The sequence below is a fragment of the Meriones unguiculatus genome, chromosome 6, assembly GCF_030254825.1.
Source record: "Meriones unguiculatus strain TT.TT164.6M chromosome 6, Bangor_MerUng_6.1, whole genome shotgun sequence".
In the NCBI taxonomy this organism is placed as follows: Eukaryota; Metazoa; Chordata; class Mammalia; order Rodentia; family Muridae; genus Meriones; species Meriones unguiculatus.
The window spans coordinates 23,259,361-23,276,869 of record NC_083354.1 but is presented as its reverse complement, the minus strand read 5'-3'; the positions used below and the strand labels follow the sequence as shown (position 1 = coordinate 23,276,869).

Sequence of the window (17,509 nt, the reverse complement as noted above, 5' to 3'; positions counted from 1 at the left end):
CAGGAGGGTTCTTCTCTTTAGCCTTAGCTGTCCTGGAATCACTTTGTAGACCAGGCTGGCCTCAGACTCAGAGAGATCCTCCTGCCTCTCTCCCCCAGAGTGCTGGGATTACAGGTGTGTGCCACCAAGCTGTGCTGTTTATTGGTTTTTGAGACAGGGTTTCTCTGTGTAATAACCCTGGCTATCCTGGACTGGATTTGTAGACCAGCCAGGACCTTGACTTTACAGGGATCTGCCTGCCTCTGCCTCCTGAGAGCTGGGATTACAGGCTTGTGCCACCACGCCTGGCTTAATTTTTTTTATGTGTATGTGTGTACTTGCATGAATTTATATGCATCAAGTGCATGCAAGCTCCTCCAAAGACCAAAAGGAGGCATCGGATCCCCTGGAACTAGAGTTACAGATGGTTGTAGCTGCCTTGTGGGTGCTGGGGCCAGAACCCAGGTCCTCTGGAAACACTCTAGAGCCATCTCTCCAGGTTCAAGTGTGTGTGTGTTTTTTCATGATTCATTTATTTTAAATCATATGTAAGTGTGTGTCTGCTTGTCGGGGCAGGTGCCGCAGGGTCCAGAGGTGTCAGACTTCTGGAGCTAGAGTTACAGACTGATGGGGGCGGCCTGAGTGGGTGCCGGAACCCAAACCTAGGTCTTCTGCAAAGGCGACAAGCATTTTAGCCCCTGAGCCATCTCTGAGGCCCCAAACACGGCATTTTAAATAGCCATTCTGTGTGCACTCCACCCCCGAACCCAGCCTGAGGACCAGGACTATCATTGATTTCCCAGCTTTAGACACTGAGCCAACTAGCCTGGCCAGGTCAGTCAGAGGCTGTGGAGAAGAGGCCTGAAAATGAAAGCGACACTATCGGAGTGCGAGGCTGGAAGACCGGCTGTGCTGACCCTCTGTCATTAGAGAGCTCAGTGGTGTCCTCAGTGGGTCTGGTGGTGCCGCCCGTGGAGAAGCTAAGCAGGATTCGGGTCAGGGTGTGAGCTGGCAAAGGACAGGGCTCGGTGAACCGGCCCTCGGCTGGGACTGGAACAGAGATGGAGGAGACCCCGAGGTAGGGTCAGGACAAGGGCAGGAAACAGGCCGAGAGGCTCAGGTGCAGAGGAGCAGAGAGGAGGCGGAGGTGCCCGGGAGAGCGGGAGGCTCCCGCCTTCAGCTGGTGGCGCGCGGGCGCCGGGGCCTCCAGGGCGCGGGGTGGCCACCCTGGCGGGGCGCCCCCGCGTGGGCCGCTCGCCCAAGATGGCGATGGAGGGGCGGGCGAGCCGGCCGCGGCCCGGGCCCCCGCGCCGGCCCCCGCTCGGGCTCGGGCCGCCGAGGCCGCGCCCCCGCCCGCGGCGCCGCGCCTCCCGGAGCCGCTGACGCCCGGCGCGCCCTCCCCCGGCGGCGGCCCAGGCGCCCGGACGCGGCGGCGGCGGCCCGAGCCCGGCCCCATGGCGCGGGCGGACGCGGGCCGCGGGCTCCTGGCGCTGACCTTCTGCCTGCTGTCCGCGCGCGGTAAGGGCCCGGGGGCCGCGGTCGCGGGTGGGAGCGCTGGGAGCCCGCGGTGCTCGCGCGCCGGGGGCCGCGGAGCCTTGGCCGCAGGGGGTGTGTGTCCTTGCGTGGGCACAGCCCGGACCGCGCGTGTCCCCCTGCGCGTGTGAAGTGTGTGCGTGTGTGTGTGTCAGGGTGGGGGTGTCCTGCGGAAGAGCGTGTCCGCGGCGCGTGCCGGAGGCGCGGGGTGGCATCGCCTGCGCGCGGGCGGCTGCGGAGCGGGCGGCTCCGAGCCGGGCATGCTTCTGCCCTGCCCGCACGCGTCTCGCGGTCGCGAGTGTGCCGGAGAGAGGGCAGGCAGGGCGGGAGGATGCGCTTGCACCTCCATCTGTGCCGGGTGCGTGTTGAGCTAATATTTGGCCTTGGCTTTTTGGGGAGTGTCCTTGCTCGTGGTGGGGGCAGCGGCGAGAAAAACCACGCTCAACTTTGCCCAGTGGGTGTGGCCCCTGGGGCCAGCCAGGGCGGTGGGGGGACGTGGGGGTGTCGTGGACTCAAACCCGGGGTTCGGAGGGGCGGGGGGGGAAGGGCAGGAAACCAGTTGCTTTGGTGAACGCGCCCAGCACTCGCCCTCTGGACGGGACGCGTGTCACTGCTGCCCACCCCCAAGGGCGGACCGGGAAGCGTGGACGAGGTCAGCAAGGCCCCTCCAGGACCCCGCTCCTAGTGTCTGGTGGGGTCAGGGGTAAAGACCACAGTTGTCCACACCGGAGAAAGGGTCGTGAAGCGTCTAGGCGTGTGTGTGCCCGAGCTGCTCCCACAGCCCCGGCCTCCCTCACTCTCGGTGGGGTGTGCGGGTCTTTTTTGGGGGGGCGGCCCAAGGGAGGTTAGGTGGTAGGGCAGGGAGGGGGATGGGCTGCCCGCTTTGTTCGATTACTTCTTGCCTCCTCCGCCGAGGGGGGAGTTGAGGATGTGTCCGGGGAGAGTCGGGGAGGGACTTGGAAGTGGGGGTGGGGAGGGGGATTTCTCTCCAGCTGCTGCGGCTTTCCAGAGAGACTGGGCCAGGCCACGTGGGAGGGAGGCAGGGAGGGCGGCGGGAGTGGCGGGGGGAGAGAAGGAGCCTCGGCCGGCCGGGCAAACCCCAGGCCCATCTCCAGAAAACAGCGGGTGGGAGAGAGCTGCGAACAGCTCGGACCCCAGCTCGGCCCGCAGGACACGCCCCTCTCCCCCGGAGAGTGTGGACCGGGCTGGAAGCCTGTGCGTGGGGCTGGGCCGCGGGGTGGGGTGGGGACACCCGGAGTGGTCAGGTGAACTCGGCCGGGGAAATGTCAGAGAGGTGTCTGCCTTCGCGGAGCCCGAAGGATTAGGGCATAGTTGCGCCTCCCCTCCTCCTCCTGTTCTTCCCGGAGCTCCAGGAACGCGGGATCCTGGCTGGCAACCGCACCCGCGCTTTATTAAATACTTCTGAGGCCTCGGGCCGGGGCACCGAGGACAGAGTTGGGAGACTGGACTCTCCCTGCTCCCCAGTGCACGGACTGGGAGGAGCGGGCATTTGCGGTTCTTCTTGTCGGCCACCTGAATGCTGCAGCAACTAGTATTCTTGCCCTGGCTTAACCTCCTCCGGGTGTGTAAACCTCCGCAGTCTATGGACGCCCTATAGAGGGGAGGTCATCCATCCCTCCACAGTATTTGCTGAGCACTCTGCAGGATAGCGTGCGTGGCGCCCGAGCTGTTGTGAAGAAGGCCCTAACCCTAGGCTGTCAGTCTAAGGCAGGACTGGCCAGGTTCTGCAGAAGACCAGGAAAGGTTCTGAGGGAAATGATGGAGCGAGGAAGAGCCAGCCCTGCAGAGGGAGGAGCCTTTCAGAGCAGGGGGTGCCAACACTGGGAGGCGATTTCCTTCACATCACTGCATCAAACTAAATCTGGCTGGAGTTTAGAGCGTGGGGTGGGGGTGGGAGCTGGGCAGGTGGGGGAGGGGCGGGCCACTGCCGCGTCAGGAGAGGAGGCTGAGGAGGAAGCAAGGCTTCTGTCCCGAGACTCTCCTGCCCCAGTGTGGGCAGGTTTTCAGCCTAGCTCGCTGTAGCCAGTGTGTAGAACGGATAGTGCAGGCTAGGCAGGATGCTCCAGTCCTGGGCAAGAGCTGGAGATACGGAGGCAGAGCAGTGGCAGCCAGTGGAATAGAAGCATGCGTGGGATCAGCAGGGCGTGAGCATAGATAGATGGGTTTCTGCTTGTTTGCAATCTTATTGTGGCTATTTTGCCTGGAAATATGTCTGTGCACCACGTGTGTGCCCAGTGCCTGTGGAAGCCAGCTGATGCTGTCAGATCCCTGGAACTGGAGTTACAGTTGGTTGTGAGCCACCATATGGGTGCTCGGAACTGAACCCAGGTCCTCTGGGTTCTGTAGTAGCCAGTGCTTTTAACCACTGAGCCATCCCTCCAGCCCCTACCGATGGGTTTTATAAGATGTGAGGGAGAAGCAAGTCAGAGATAACTGTCTTCCCAACAAAGTCAACAGGGGCCAGAGCGAAGGGCAGTCACTGGGGACGGCAATGCCGGTGCCCAGCTAGGCCCCTGACAGTGCTCTTGGCTCAGAGACCGTGGCTGTGAGCTCATAGGAGTGAGACTTCCTTCTGAGGCCAATGGTAGGAAACTAAGCTCTTTTCTCCTATGGAGGAGTGGGCTCCCCCTTCCGCTTGAATTAGAATCTGGGGCTTGGAGAACACAGCGAGCTCTGAGAACATAGGAGCTTTTCCTTGCCTGGAAAGCCCCACCCTCCATCCCTTTCTCATCCTTGACACTCAGAGGCCCATCCTAGAGGCTTGACACTTAGGCCAACACTACAAGCTTTATATATATATATATATATATGTCTTAGATTTTATGTACATTGTACATTGGTGTTTTGCCTGCATGTATGAAACATGAGTGAAACTGGAGTTACAGGCATTTGTGAATGTTTTGTGGATGCTGGGAATTGAACCCAGGTCCTCTGAAAGAGCACTCAGTGCTCTTAACTGCTGAGCCATCTCTCGGCCCTAAAACCTTCTTTTAATAGGGACTCTTTTTTGTTGTTGTTGTTTTGTTTGTTTATTTGTTTTTGTTTTTTGAGATAGGGTTTCTCTGTGTAGTCCTGGCTGTCCTGGAACTCGATCTGCAAAAGAAAGAATTTTATCGTGAGCCCATACACATACACATGAGAAACTTGAGCAACTATGCAGTTAGGAACTCAAGTGGGACCAGAGCAGTCTCCTGGCTCTTCTTTGTAAGGCAGACCAGCCACTCTTCCCAGGGATTTGGTGCCCCAGTAACAAGTTCACCGTCTCTGCACTTCCTCCCATAAGAGACGTTAGCAGCTTTAGGTGTGTGTCTTCTCTTCTGGTTGGTCCAAGGATATGGAATCCTCTTTCACCCACCTCCCACTCACTTTGGCTTCAATGTCTCTGAGGTATAGCAACTAGACATGGAATTCCAGATGCAGAACAGATGTCACTGCCAGGCGAGCCTGGGTCTCCTGGGAGGGAAGGTGGAGGAATAAGAGGCTCTGTGGAGAAGATCCTAGCCTGGTCAAGGAGAGGGAAAGTAGGGTTCAGGGAAGGAAAACCAGAAAGGAGGTCCTGAAGTCCAGTGTGCTCTCTTCTGGGTTAGGCCGGCCGTATCTCCTGCTGTCTCCTGGCAAGGACTCCAGTCTGTGGATGTGAAGGGACCATGGGGTCACTGGGATCAAGGAAATGGAAGCCAAATGATCCTGGGTGAGCATCAGGACACCCCATCACTTGATAGGAAACTTCTTATCTATCATGTAGTTTTTGGTTTTGTTTGTTTGTTTGGTTGGTTTGGGTTTTGTTTGTTTTTTTTAAAGACAGGGCTTCTCTATCCTGGACTTGCTTTGTAGACCAGGCTAGCCTCGAACTCACAGAGATCAGCCTGCTTCTGACTCCCCGAGTTTTAGTATGAATTTGCTATTTTTTTTTTCTGTGTGGTTTTTGCTTGCTTGTTTCAGACAGGTCCAGTGTAGCTCAGGCTGGCCTTGAACTCACTCTGCAGCCTTGAACTGCTGGTTCTTCTGCCTCTGCCCTCTGAGTGTTGGCTCACAGGATTCACCCCACACACAATGTGTGCAGTATTGGACCCAGGGTTGAGAAGCACAATGCCAGTCAGCGCATGCCCTGCGGCCAGTCCCGCTGTTACTACAGCGTTTTATTAGGTGTTTAGTAGAGGCCACATAATATGCCGTGCAGCTTCTGTCTGTCTTATTTAGATCATGCTTAGCCCTGAAGATCACTCTGATCTATTTTCACAGATAACAAAACTGACGCTCAGAGAGGCATAAGGGATTCTATGGTATTATTTGAGAGGGTCTACACAGCCATTTGAGGAATATGTATTGAGGATCTACTCTACACAACACATTGTTTTAGATGCTAAAGCCTAAAGGCCAACTAGGATATGATCCTAAGAGATTGTTAAGGGCGGACCAAAAACCAGACCAGGGTTGTAGCTCATTTTGCCCAGCAGGCTGGTGGCCCTGTGGCCTACCTTGTAATCTCAGCACTTGGGAGGCAGAGGCAAGGGGATCAAAAGTTCAAGGTCATTCTCATTTGCACATAGAGTTCAAGACCAGCCTGGGCTATATGGGACCTTGTCTTGAGAACAATCTAGAGTGGTCACTGCAGCATTCAGGCACCCAGTTTTCTACCGGCAGGAAGAGGAGGAGAGACAAGTGTCTAAGTCAGACTGGTTCAAAGCCTTTCTAGGAAGAAATAGCAAGGGACCCACAAGGCACTCCCAGAGGTGGCTTGTTAGGGGTGGCTTGTTATGTATGGCAGGGTGGACAGCGTTATCAGGGGGACCGGGTGGGGGCAGGCCATGTTTCATATGGCTTTGCTGTCACCCTAGATGCCACTCAGCCTCACTCTTAGGATTGTATGTAGAGGGAGGGCTGAGGCCCCTCCTGTGTCCTGGCACCCATCCGGACTCTCCTTCCAGCTGTTGGAGAGAAGGACTTAGTGTGTGGGAAGGAAGGTGGCCAGGGTTCTGTGAGAAGCTGACTTGTGTCTTTTTTGGGGGGAAAGAGCAGCATATGGTGTCAGGGAGGTCTGCCCTTCCACTGACAATGAGCTGTAAATCTGTGCAGAGCAGCGAGGAAGCTCTGCTGTTTGTGGCAAGTTCTTGGCCTTGCTCTCTCCCTCCCCCACAAACATGCCCTGTCCTTCCTGAACATTTCTGGAGAATGGAACCCAACTCAGGCTCCTGATGACCTCACCAAACAGCTCCAAGCAGACCCCAGAACTCTGTAGCAGAGTGCCTTTCTGACTAGGTTCTCATAGATTTAATAAAATCTAATGTATCCTCTTAAGTGGGTCCAGGGCTTCTCAGAGCCCAGCATGGTGGCCCAAACCTGTAAAAGAAGCAGAAGCAGCGGGATCCTGGGCTACATAGTGAGACCATGTCTCAAAAAAAAAAATTTGAAAAATAAGATTGAGGGCCAGGCATAGTAGCACAAGCCTTTAATCCCAGCACTCAGGGGGCAGAGGTAGGGGGATCTCTGAGAGTTGAAGCCTGGTCTACACAGTGAATTCCAGGACAGACAGGGCTATATGGAAAGACCCTGTCTCAAAAAGAAAATACTAAGATTGAGAAATGGTAGAGAGATCCCCCCCCCAAAAAAAAAAAAAACCACAAAAACAGAAGTTCTATATCTCTGGTAGGATCTTACCAAAAAAACTGGAAGAGAATTGAGGGAAAACCCTGCAAGCAAAAGACTGGTGATCAGCAGCTCTCCTGGTACCTGCTGTGTGCTCCTGCCACACCAGTCTAGAGATGGTAATGCTGCTGCAAAGGACTTTGGGAGTCAGCCATACAGTGGTTAGGGGAGCCAGAGCCCTTGGACAAGGAAGGTCTATCCCCTTTCAGATACCACTCCTAGGGGCTTGGTGGTGGAGAAAGCGGACACATATTAAAGTAGACATTGCTATTCTATGGGGCAGAGTAAAAAGACTTTTCAAAAGAGGCAGAAGCCAAGGTGACATCTCGGTGGCTAAGAGCGCCCAGTGTGGTTCCCAGCACCCACAAGGAAGTCAGGGTTCCAGGGAGTCTGAAGCCCTCTTCTGACCTGCACAGGCACCCCGCAGGCATGTGGAGCATATACATACATTCAGGCAGAACACTTAAACACATAAGAGTTAATCTTTTGTTTTGTTTTAATTAAATGACGTCTCAGGCTGTCAGTGAGCTTCAAACGTAAGTTCTCTGTTCTGGAAGAAATTTGGTTTGGTCTGGTTTGCTCTGGTCTTCTTGGATCACAGCTGGACCTGAACTCCCTATATTGAGGAGGATGACCTTGCGCTTTCGTGTTTGTAGTGTTGAGCCTACCCTGCTCTTGAACTCCTGGGTCTCTTGCCTCAGTCTCCCCAGTGCCAATACTTTGCTTTTTCACGTGTGTACGACTAAGCCCTAGTTATCCAGAGCTAGGGATCAAATCCAGGGCCTTCAGCCTGCTAGGCCTGAGCTGCAGCCCAAGAAGTGTGATGCAAATGTGGAGAAACTGAGAAGCGGGCGGGGCTAACCCAAGATTGTGCAACAAATGACTGGACCTAAATCCTGGGGAAGGGGTTGGGGGTGAGGCGCAAAGCTTGGTTCACCTTTAGGAGAGAGGAAGAGTACTTAAGAGAATTGCAAAATCTTCCCCGGAGGAAGGCAGAGAAGTCTCCTGGAGAGAGGCCGACATCTGGGCAAAGTTTCTTGGAAAACCTCTTCTTCAGGAGACTAGCCCCCTCCCCAGCTGCAGATTCATCCCCTGAAAGTCAAAGGACAGTTTGCTCAGATCTCCCCACCCCACCTTTCTCTCTGGTCACTGTTTCCTCGTCCGCGAAATGGACCTTGAACTTCGGGAGTTGCCTTTGGAATGGGTCCGCTGGGGCTGGGGCTCAGCCCCGCTGCTCTGTGAGGTGGATCCCGGTTCTTTCTGTGTCTTCGTCCCTGAGGCTTTCCCCGATTCCGCCTTGCTGGGTTCCTCTGAGGTGGTGAAGCTAGACATCTGCTGATCCATGAATATTCAGGAAGGGAACTGGAGCTCCTGGGCCCCCCTGCCAGCCACCAGCCCCTCTGGCGCTGTCCTGCCCGCCAGAGCCCGGGCTGCTGACATACCCAGCAGCTGCTTGGGCCCCAACTGTTCACATTGTTTGTTCAGCACGGCAGGGGATTTTCCAAGCCCCGGACATGCTTTAGGGGGTGGGGGAGGCTGCCAGAGGGCTCGAAGCTTCGTGTTATGTGGGGCTTTCTCCCCTGAAATCCAAGCCTACAGCCCTGCCCCTGCACCAGAGCGTTTGAAGCTGCTGGGCTGAGAGCCCAGGCTTGCCTTCCACAACTCTGAATTTGAATCATGGAATCTGGGGCTTTAGAGGAGAAAGGGCTGGATGCTAAGGGCAGCAAAGAGCGTTTGTGTAGCAGCTTACCGTGTGCCAGGGTCTTAAAGAACGGGACTTCTGGCGTAGCTGTGTGCTGAGCTTTTCCTGACCTGCACAAAATCTTTGCTTCTATGCCCAGTACCTCACCAAAAAAGAATGAGCGCCTGTACCTCTTGAGCCATGTCCATTAGGCAGCGGTTGGTTGATTCTCAAAGGCTCAGTAGCATCTGCATTTTAAATACCTGGAAACTGAGTCTCAGAGAGGACACCTAGCTGTCACCGCTGACAGGTAAAGTGAGACTGGGACCTTGATCTCTGTGTGTGTGTGATGTACACATCACTGACACATATGATGTGTGTACAGGTTCACATAAGGGTGTGCATGAGGAGGTCAGAGGTCATCCTCCTTTTTTTAAGGTGAGGGCATGGATGAGATGGAGTTCCCTGAGGCTAACGTAGAACCTCCGGTGTCCTGTATACCGGCAGATGGGGACGCTACAGCTGAGAAGGGAGACTGGGGAGGAGGTGGCCTCGAGCTGTCTCAGCGGCTAAAGTAACATGAAACTTTATTCACTCTTGGCCTGTCTGCTCAGACTGTGCATTTACTGTCTTGTCCTGACATCACTTGTGAAAATACCACCATTAAAGCTATTGCATAGTGATAATATAATAAATTATGATAAATAATTAAATTATTTTAAAATATTTTTTTATTTGGTGTGTGTGAGTGTTTTGCTTGTGGATATGTGTGTGGAGGTGTGTGGGCCTAGGGTCCCTTAGAACTAGGGTTACAGATGATTGTGAGCCACCATGCAGGTGCTGGGAATTGAACCCAGCACCCTGCAAGGGTAACATACCCATTAATGGCTAAACCGGGCTCCAGGGATTCACCTGTCTGCTCCCCCCAGCATTGGGGTACAGATGTGAGTGCTGGGGATCCAAACTCAGATCCTCACGCTTGTGCAGAAAACACTTTTTCAAGTGGGCCATCTTCCCAGCCCTTGGAACCTTGACTGCACCAGCAGAGAAGAGGGGACTGACTGCCTTCTTCCCTAGCACGTGTGTATCACTCAGGCCAGCTCTACCGCCAAACCTGTTACTATCGCCAGCGTTATTATCATTACCTTTATGAATATAGGTATTTTGCCTGCAGGTATTCCTGTGTGCCTCCTGTCTGCAGAGGTCGGGAGAGGGAATCAGAGCCCCAGGAACTGGAGTTCTAGATAGTCGTGAGCTGATGGCAATGCTCAGCCTGAATCCCAGACCTCTGGACAAGGAGTGCTCTTAACCACTGAGCCATCTCTCCAGCTCCTGGGCTATTTTATTCTTCTTTGGATAGAGAGAAAACATGGACACACAGAGGGGTGTAGGTGTTGACCAGTGTGGCAGACAGAGGAACAGTGTGGGATGACATGGCAATGGTGCTGTTTGCTCTGGAACAGATATCTGTGTCCCAGTGAATAAACCAAGACCCGGAAGAAGTGCCTGGCCCAAGCCTTCCTGCTTTGTCACTCCAGACCCGCCTCATGAGGATGTCGCCCCTCATGACTAAGGGTCTGCTTTCAGAGGTGCCACTCTGCCTTGCAGTGAGGAGTAGAGCCAGAGACTAGGAAGGGAGCTACTGAGTGTTTATGGGACGCAGCAGGTCAGCTGTGATGAAGGACCCACATGGGGACCCATAGCTGCAGGATAGTGATGAGCCCTGATGAAGCATTGACTGTGATAAGAAGTATTTCCCGGGGGCTTGAGAGATGGCTCAGTGGTTCAGAGCACTGTCTGCTCTTCCAAATAGACCCGGGTTCAATTCCCAGCACCCACATGGCAGCTCGCAACTGTCTGTAACTGCAGTTCCAAGGGATCTGACACCTTCACACTGATGCACACAAAATAAAGTTTAAAAAAATATATTAAAAAGAAATCAGCATTTAAAAAAAGAAAAAGAAATGCTTCCCTTAGCGATTTTCCTCCACACAGGAGCGTGTGCCTTCTTCTCCGATAGTCCTCTCTCCTTCGTGGCAGGGAGAGTGTGAGGTTTCACAGGCAGCGTGTAAGTGTGTGTGTGTGTGTGTGTGTGTGTGTGTGTGTATGTGTGTGTGTGTGTGCGCGCGCGCGCGCTTGCTTGCGCTTGCGCGTCCTCTTACTTGTCTTACACTCATGGCACGTTGGCACGTTTCTCAGAGATTTCTAGCCTGTGGTGTATATTTGCTTGGGTGATAGTGGTGGAACTGACCCATGGGATTCCTGAGGGAAGAAAACCACTGAGCCACCACACGGTGCCAGGCAGTGCTGCATCTTGTACACGTCGTCCCAGTGGACACCCACTGCAGCCCTAAAAGGAAGAATCGCCATGTTTGTTTTAAACTAAGACACAGCTCACCACTTGCATAGAATTTACCATGTGTACAAGCATGCTTGCTTTCTTTCCTTTGACAGTTGCACATAGCCCAGGCTGGCTTCCAAACTGCTACCTAGCTGAGGCTGAGGATGACCTTGAACTATTGATCCTCCTGCTCCATCCCTTTGGTGCTGGGACTGCTTGTGCAGTGCTGTGATCAAACCCTGGCCTCATGCATGCTAACCAAGCCCTCCTCCACCATCCGAGCTCCGTCGCCAGCCCACTGGGCTCCACCCTGTGGTTTTGAATATACTAATAAAGTCCTGTTGCCTTGGCCACCGTCTAATTCTAGAACATTCTCATCAAAAAGAAACCTCGTGCCCCTTAGCAGTCACTTCCCATTTCTCTCTGCTCAAGAGTCTTGGTGGCTGCTAATCCACTTTCTGACTTATGGACATTTCACAGACATGAGATCACAAAGTTTGTGGCATCTGGTGACTGGTGTCTTTCCCTCAGCATGAAGTCTCCAGGGTTCTATGCACTAGCATTGGGAGCACTTCATCCCCCTTGCTGACTGAGTAAAGTATCAGTCACTCATCAGGTGAAAAAGCAAACATCTGGGTTGAGGCTACTTTCCAGCTGTTGTAATAGGCTGCGGTGAGCTTGTGTGTGTGTGTGTGTGTGTGTGTGTGTGTGTGTGTATGTGAAGAAGCCAAACTATGGGGAGATGGGACCCAAGAGTAAGGAGCTACTGGCAAAGGGAGAACTGGTTCCGATAGATACAGGGTCTTCCCATAAGTGACTGGCACTGGGTGGCTGATCAGGGACCAGGAGGCCGCCCGCCCACAGCCCTGATGCCTCTTCCCCCTCACAGGGGAGCTGTTGCCCCAGGAGACAATGGTCAAGCTGAGCTGTGACGTGGGGCCACTGCAGGTGATCCTGGGCCCCGAGCAGGCTGTGGTGCTGGACTGTAGCCTGGGGGCCGCCGCTGCCAGTCTGCCCACCAGGGTGACCTGGAACAGGGACGGAGGTGCTGTGCTGGAGCATGACAACCTGCACCTGCTGGCCAATGGCTCCCTGCGGCTGTCCTCGCCTCGAGAACCGGAGGACAGCGATGGTGATGAAGCTCTTGGGACCCGGAAGGTCGTTGAGGGCAGCTATTCCTGTCTGGCCCATGGCCCGCTGGGAGTGGTGGCCAGCCAGGTTGCTGTGGTCAAGCTTGCCAGTAAGTGCTTGCATCTGGGGTGAGGGCTGAGATTTGGAGACCAAAGGGAAGGGATGGGGTGGGGAGAAGGATCTAAAGATAGTTACCTGCACCAGGACCAGGAGCCCAGCCCGGGTTCCCTGCCTCCTATCCTGTCCCACTCAGGGGGTCCCCTCAGGTGTGTCTTCACTCTATCACCCTCCTCTTCCCACCCTTTGTTCTAATGTATAGGGCTGGCTTGCCAGCCAGAGGTCAGGGGCCCAGAGGTTTCTCTTCCCGTTCCATACCCACACAGCACAATGTACAGGGATGTAGCCATGCCCTCTCCTCCTGGCACTGGCCCCTTAGAGCTCTCCAGAGGCACAGACTACTAGGAAATGTGCACCTTCCTATAGTGACCAGGATGGTAATGTTGGCATCTGCCGGCACTATCTGACCAGTGATTATTTCTTCTCTCTTGGCCACCTTGCCCCTGTTGACAACTGTGTCTCCCTTGTTCTGGGTTTGCTTGGCTGTGTGTTTCCATGACTCTGTGTTCTGTGCCACTGTGCTTGCTGTGTTTGCTCTCTTACCTTTGCTCTCACTCTCTCTCATCACTATGCTCATCCCCAGCACTGGCAAACTTCTCTCTGCACCCCGAGTCCCAGACAGTGGAGGAGAACGGGACAGCACGCTTTGAATGCCACACTGAGGGGCTGCCAGCCCCCGTCATTACTTGGGAAAAGAACCAGGTGACGGTGCCCAAGGAGCCTCGGTGAGTGTCTTACAGGGACTCTGAGCCAATATGCAGGGCAGAGGGTTCTGGGGCATGCCTAGAACTGGGATTCTCACAGCTAAGGTGGCTCCATTCGCCTAAACTCACCCCAGAGACAACCACTAGCCTGACTTGTAGCCCAGTGAGAAGGCTTCCTCTCTGGAAGAGAAGCTGCCTGCCAGGCTGGGGTGCACAGAACTGGGGGACCGTCTACAGCCCTTCCAAGCACCATTTGCTTTATTTATTTATGATCACACCAGGAGCCACTGGCAGGTTGGCCTCCGTTCAGCTTGTTCTTTCCAAGGTTCCTCTGGTGTTTCCCCCTGGACTCCTACTTCTCTTCCGGTCTACACTCTACCCTGTCAGGCTCCGGCACCCAATCAGCAGGCTGCAGGGTCTGTCTTGTTTCATTTTCCTCCTTTTTCATAAAGACAGTGGCTTGGCGGAACAATCTGAGGGAAGTTCCAGGTTGAAAGCCAAGCAGAGGACAACCTGCCATGGACTTCTGGCAAGTCCAGATGCGCACACAGCGGGCTCCATGCCTCTGTGGCTTCAAGGCATGGTCCTCCCCCAATGGATCCTTACACATCTTTGGGACACTCCAAGCCCCTTGCTGCATGGAAGCAAGCTCCCCCTGGGTTCAGAACACTGGCTTCCAAATCACTCCCAAGTACCCCCAACTCCTTGACTGTTGGGCTGCCCCACCCTTCCTGACTTTTGTCCCGTGGTGGGAGGGGAAGGTGTAGAAAAGTCCCTGAGCACCTGTGAGCAGATAAAGTTGACAGACAGGATCCTTACGTAGCTTGGCCTCCACTCGCCCTTAGCACATGCTTTCAGCTCTGTTCTCCCCATAACTGTGAATGACGTGGGAAGGACATTAAGCTGTAATTTCCCAAAATGTGATCTTTATAGCATGTTTGGTGTTTTGTTTTGTTTTTAGACAAGGCCTCACTGTAGCACAGGCTGGCCTCAAACTCAACATTAGCCTAGGATAACCCTGAACTCCTGATCTTGCTGTCTGCTCAGTACCGAGATAACCACTTACGTAGTCCTGGGAATGGAACCCAGGACTTGCTAAGCAAGTACTGTTAGTAACTGAGCTAGATCTTCAGCCCAAAGATACATATTTTCTTATTGTTTTGCCTCTCTCTCTCTCTCTCTCTCTCTCTCTCTCTCTCTCTCTCTCTCTCTCTAAGACGGTTTCTCTGTTGTAATCTTGGCTGTCCTGGACTCACTTTGTAGACCAGGCTGACCTCGAACTCACAGAGATGTGCCTGCCTCTGTCTCCTGGAGTGCTGATTAAAGGTGCCGTGGCTGGATCCAAAGATACCTTTTTTCTTTTTAAAGATTTATTTATTTATTATTTATACAGTGTTCTGCCTGCATGTGTGTCTGTACACCAGAAGAGGGCACCAGATCTCATTATAGATGGTTGTGAGCCACGGCATGGTTGCTGGGAATTGAACTCAGGACCCTTGAAAGACCAGCTAATGCTCTTAACCTCTGAGCCATCTCTCCAGCCTCCAAAGAAACATTTTTAAAGTTCATATAAACAAAAAAGAAAGAAAATTTATCTCATTGCCCAACCACTGTTATTTGAGGGGGAGGGAATTATAATTGTTTATTTGTTTGTTTTCTGACACAGGGCCTTGCTAGGTAGCCCAGGCTGGCTTCTGCCTCAGCTTCCAGTCTTAGAATTACAGTCCTGTGCCACCATACCTAGCCCCATTTATTAATTGTGGTTTTATTCTTCTCTCATTGTTAGGTTTCTGTTTTTGTTTGAAACAGGGTCTCCCAGGCTGTCTAGACCTCACTATGTAGACCAGGCTGTCCTCATCAAAATAGTGGGGATCAGACTTCCCCTCCCAGCATCTAATTCAGGCATTATCCCAGGGAGCCACAGACCTCACCCATGAGGTGGGGCTGCCAGCTCCCCGGCTCCAGCAGTGCTCGCCACCAAATCCTCTGAAAATTGATCCTGGCCTATAAATAGCCCAGGCTCACATGTCCCGGCACATTGTGTCAGGGAATAAAGAAATGTCTAAAACAGCAACTTGATTACGGCCAAGGTATGTATTTTTGCATGTGCCCAGATAAACAAATATCTCATAACCTGGCTGTCATAACCTCAGCCCAGTGGCTGCAGGAGATCACGTGCCTTAGAGTTGGCCCCGATCGTTTGCAGTACAAATGCAGGCACATTTTTGTTTGGTTTGGTTTTTCTTTTTCTTTCTTTCTTTTTTTTAACTAATGATAAAGGCTAAACACCCAGGCAGCATCCTGGTAGTGTTTGTTTGTTTGTTTGTTTGTTTTAAGGCAGAGTCTCTTAGAGTCTAGGCTGGCTTTGAACTCCTAATTCTCCTGCTCCTACTTCCCGAGTGCTGGGGTTGCAGGCATGTGCCCCCACACCTGTTCATGAAGTGCTGAGGATAAAACCCAGGGTTTTGTGTACGATAGAAATTACTCTACCAATTGAGCCACACCCCAAACCTACTTACACTAATTTTGATTAATAGGGGATACTTTTTTTTCCCCATGGGAGCTGGTCATGAATGAAACTAAACATTAAAAGAGAAGTCGCCTACTTCTAAACCTACTAAGGAAACAATTCTTACCATTTTTAGTGTTCCATCAGGTCCTTTGAAATACAGGTGTGGCTCGTGCCTGTGTAAATGTGTTTGCAGTTTGTAACTTACAGTGTCCATGCCCCTTAAGGAATGTGAGCTCGTGGGACTGTGCAGGACAGGAATCATTGGACCCTTGTTTAGATGAGAAAATGGTTGCCCAGACACGTCACAATCACACGCATTAGGACCGCTTCTCTCTCTCCTTGCCATTTCTCCTTCTGTGTTGAAGCCCACAGCTACAAAAGTGTGGAAATACACACACTTTTCACGTTTGGTAGTTTCATGCCAGGTGGCAGTGGCGGTGCATGTTTTGGGAAACAGAGGCCAGCCTGGTCTACAGAGCAAGTTTCAGGACAGCCAGGGCTACACAGAAAGAGAAACCCTGTCTCACCATCCCCTTCACTTCCTCCCCCCCCCCCCCAAAAAAAAAAGAAAGAAAATTTCCTATCCCAACATTGGGAAGGTAGAGGCAGGAGGATCGGAAGATCAAACTTATCCTAGCCATACACAATGAGTTCCAGACCATCCTGTGATAACCTATTCCAATTTTTTTTTCATTTTGTAACACTCAACAAGTAAAAGTCCCCAATAATCCCGCATCACAGAAGAAGCCCCATGCACTATGCAAGCTTTGCCAACGCCAGCTTTTTCTTCATGCACCCCAACCTAGCCCTTAACCCCTTTCCGAAGCCAGGCTTGCTTCCTACACACTGTTTTGTGACTTCTCCCCTACTAAACACATCCTGGACACCTTTCAGAAGTCAGAGCTGCCAAAACCACATTGTAACAAAACCAGAAAAGCTTTAGACAGCGGGGAGTAGGGTACAGGCCTTGCCTCTGGCTGCAGCTGCAGCTCTGTGCCCGAGGAGGGAATGTACCCATCCACGCACCCCAAGCTAAGAACGCGGCATTGCTCAAGAAGCAGGTTCTCTCTCAGCTCTCCAGGCCACTTCCCTGACACGACCAGACCCTTAGGGTTAGAGAGAGGGGGTGATTCCCAGAGACACAGACTGGCTGGAGGAGGGAGGGAAAGGAAGAGCCACAGATTGCAGCACGTTAGGTAGTCTGCAGCCACGGGGCCTCAGGAGGGCTCTGCTTGTTTGTTCCCACTGATTTCTGGTGGCAGCAGGTTGGGTGCTGGCTCAGGTGTTTCCCTGCATGCTCTCCTGCTTTACTGTCCCCGCCTCTCTACCTCAGCACATCTGCCAGTGGATCTGGAGCTGAGGTGGGAGGCTGGGTGTAGACACAGGTTCAGCTGAGGGATAAAGGAAGGGGCGATACAGTTGTGGCGGTTCCCAAGCACCTGCTTAGGGTGTCTTCCTGTGGCCTTCTTCAGTCTCTTGGCCACTTCACTGCTCTCACATTTGGGTTTCCTCAGCCCCTGCTTCTCCAGGAGCAAAAGTCTTCCACCAGCACACAACTGCCTGTCCCCATCTGGCTCCAGCAGTCTGTACACTAAGTAAGGTTCTCACCACCTGGAGCTCACCCTGGAGACAGCCTCATCACCTTCCACTCCATTGAGTAGACTCAGTGCCCACCACCCCCAAATTTCTCAAGAAGGGTCTCCTGACATCCTCAACCCTCCGCCCAGGAGGTAGCAATGGCCTCATCCCTCCTGGTCCTCTAAACTGCCATGCAGATTGCTGGGTGGGGCCTGCTGGAAAGCACACCCATTCTCTCCCACAGGCATTCCTAACTATGAGTAGGG

At 53.2% G+C, this 17,509-nt stretch overlaps 1 protein-coding gene across 4 annotated transcripts in view; it reads left to right on the top strand.

Moving 5' to 3' along the window:
• The first annotated feature begins 830 nt into the window (after positions 1–830).
• Igdcc4 (immunoglobulin superfamily DCC subclass member 4) overlaps positions 831–17,509 on the top strand; it is a 35,013-nt gene continuing 18,334 nt past the window's right edge. Inside the window, exons 1-3 of one of the 4 annotated variants that reach the window (XM_060384887.1) lie at positions 831–1,057; positions 12,091–12,441; positions 13,033–13,174. In XM_060384887.1, the coding sequence (XP_060240870.1) occupies positions 12,114–12,441; positions 13,033–13,174 (470 nt within the window). In that variant the 5' untranslated portion in view covers positions 831–1,057; positions 12,091–12,113. Of the gene's footprint in view, positions 1,058–1,325; positions 1,498–8,891; positions 9,171–12,090; positions 12,442–13,032; positions 13,175–17,509 lie in introns of those variants that run through there. The other 3 variants (XM_021649588.2, XM_021649589.2, XM_060384888.1) reach the window with 3 other exon arrangements.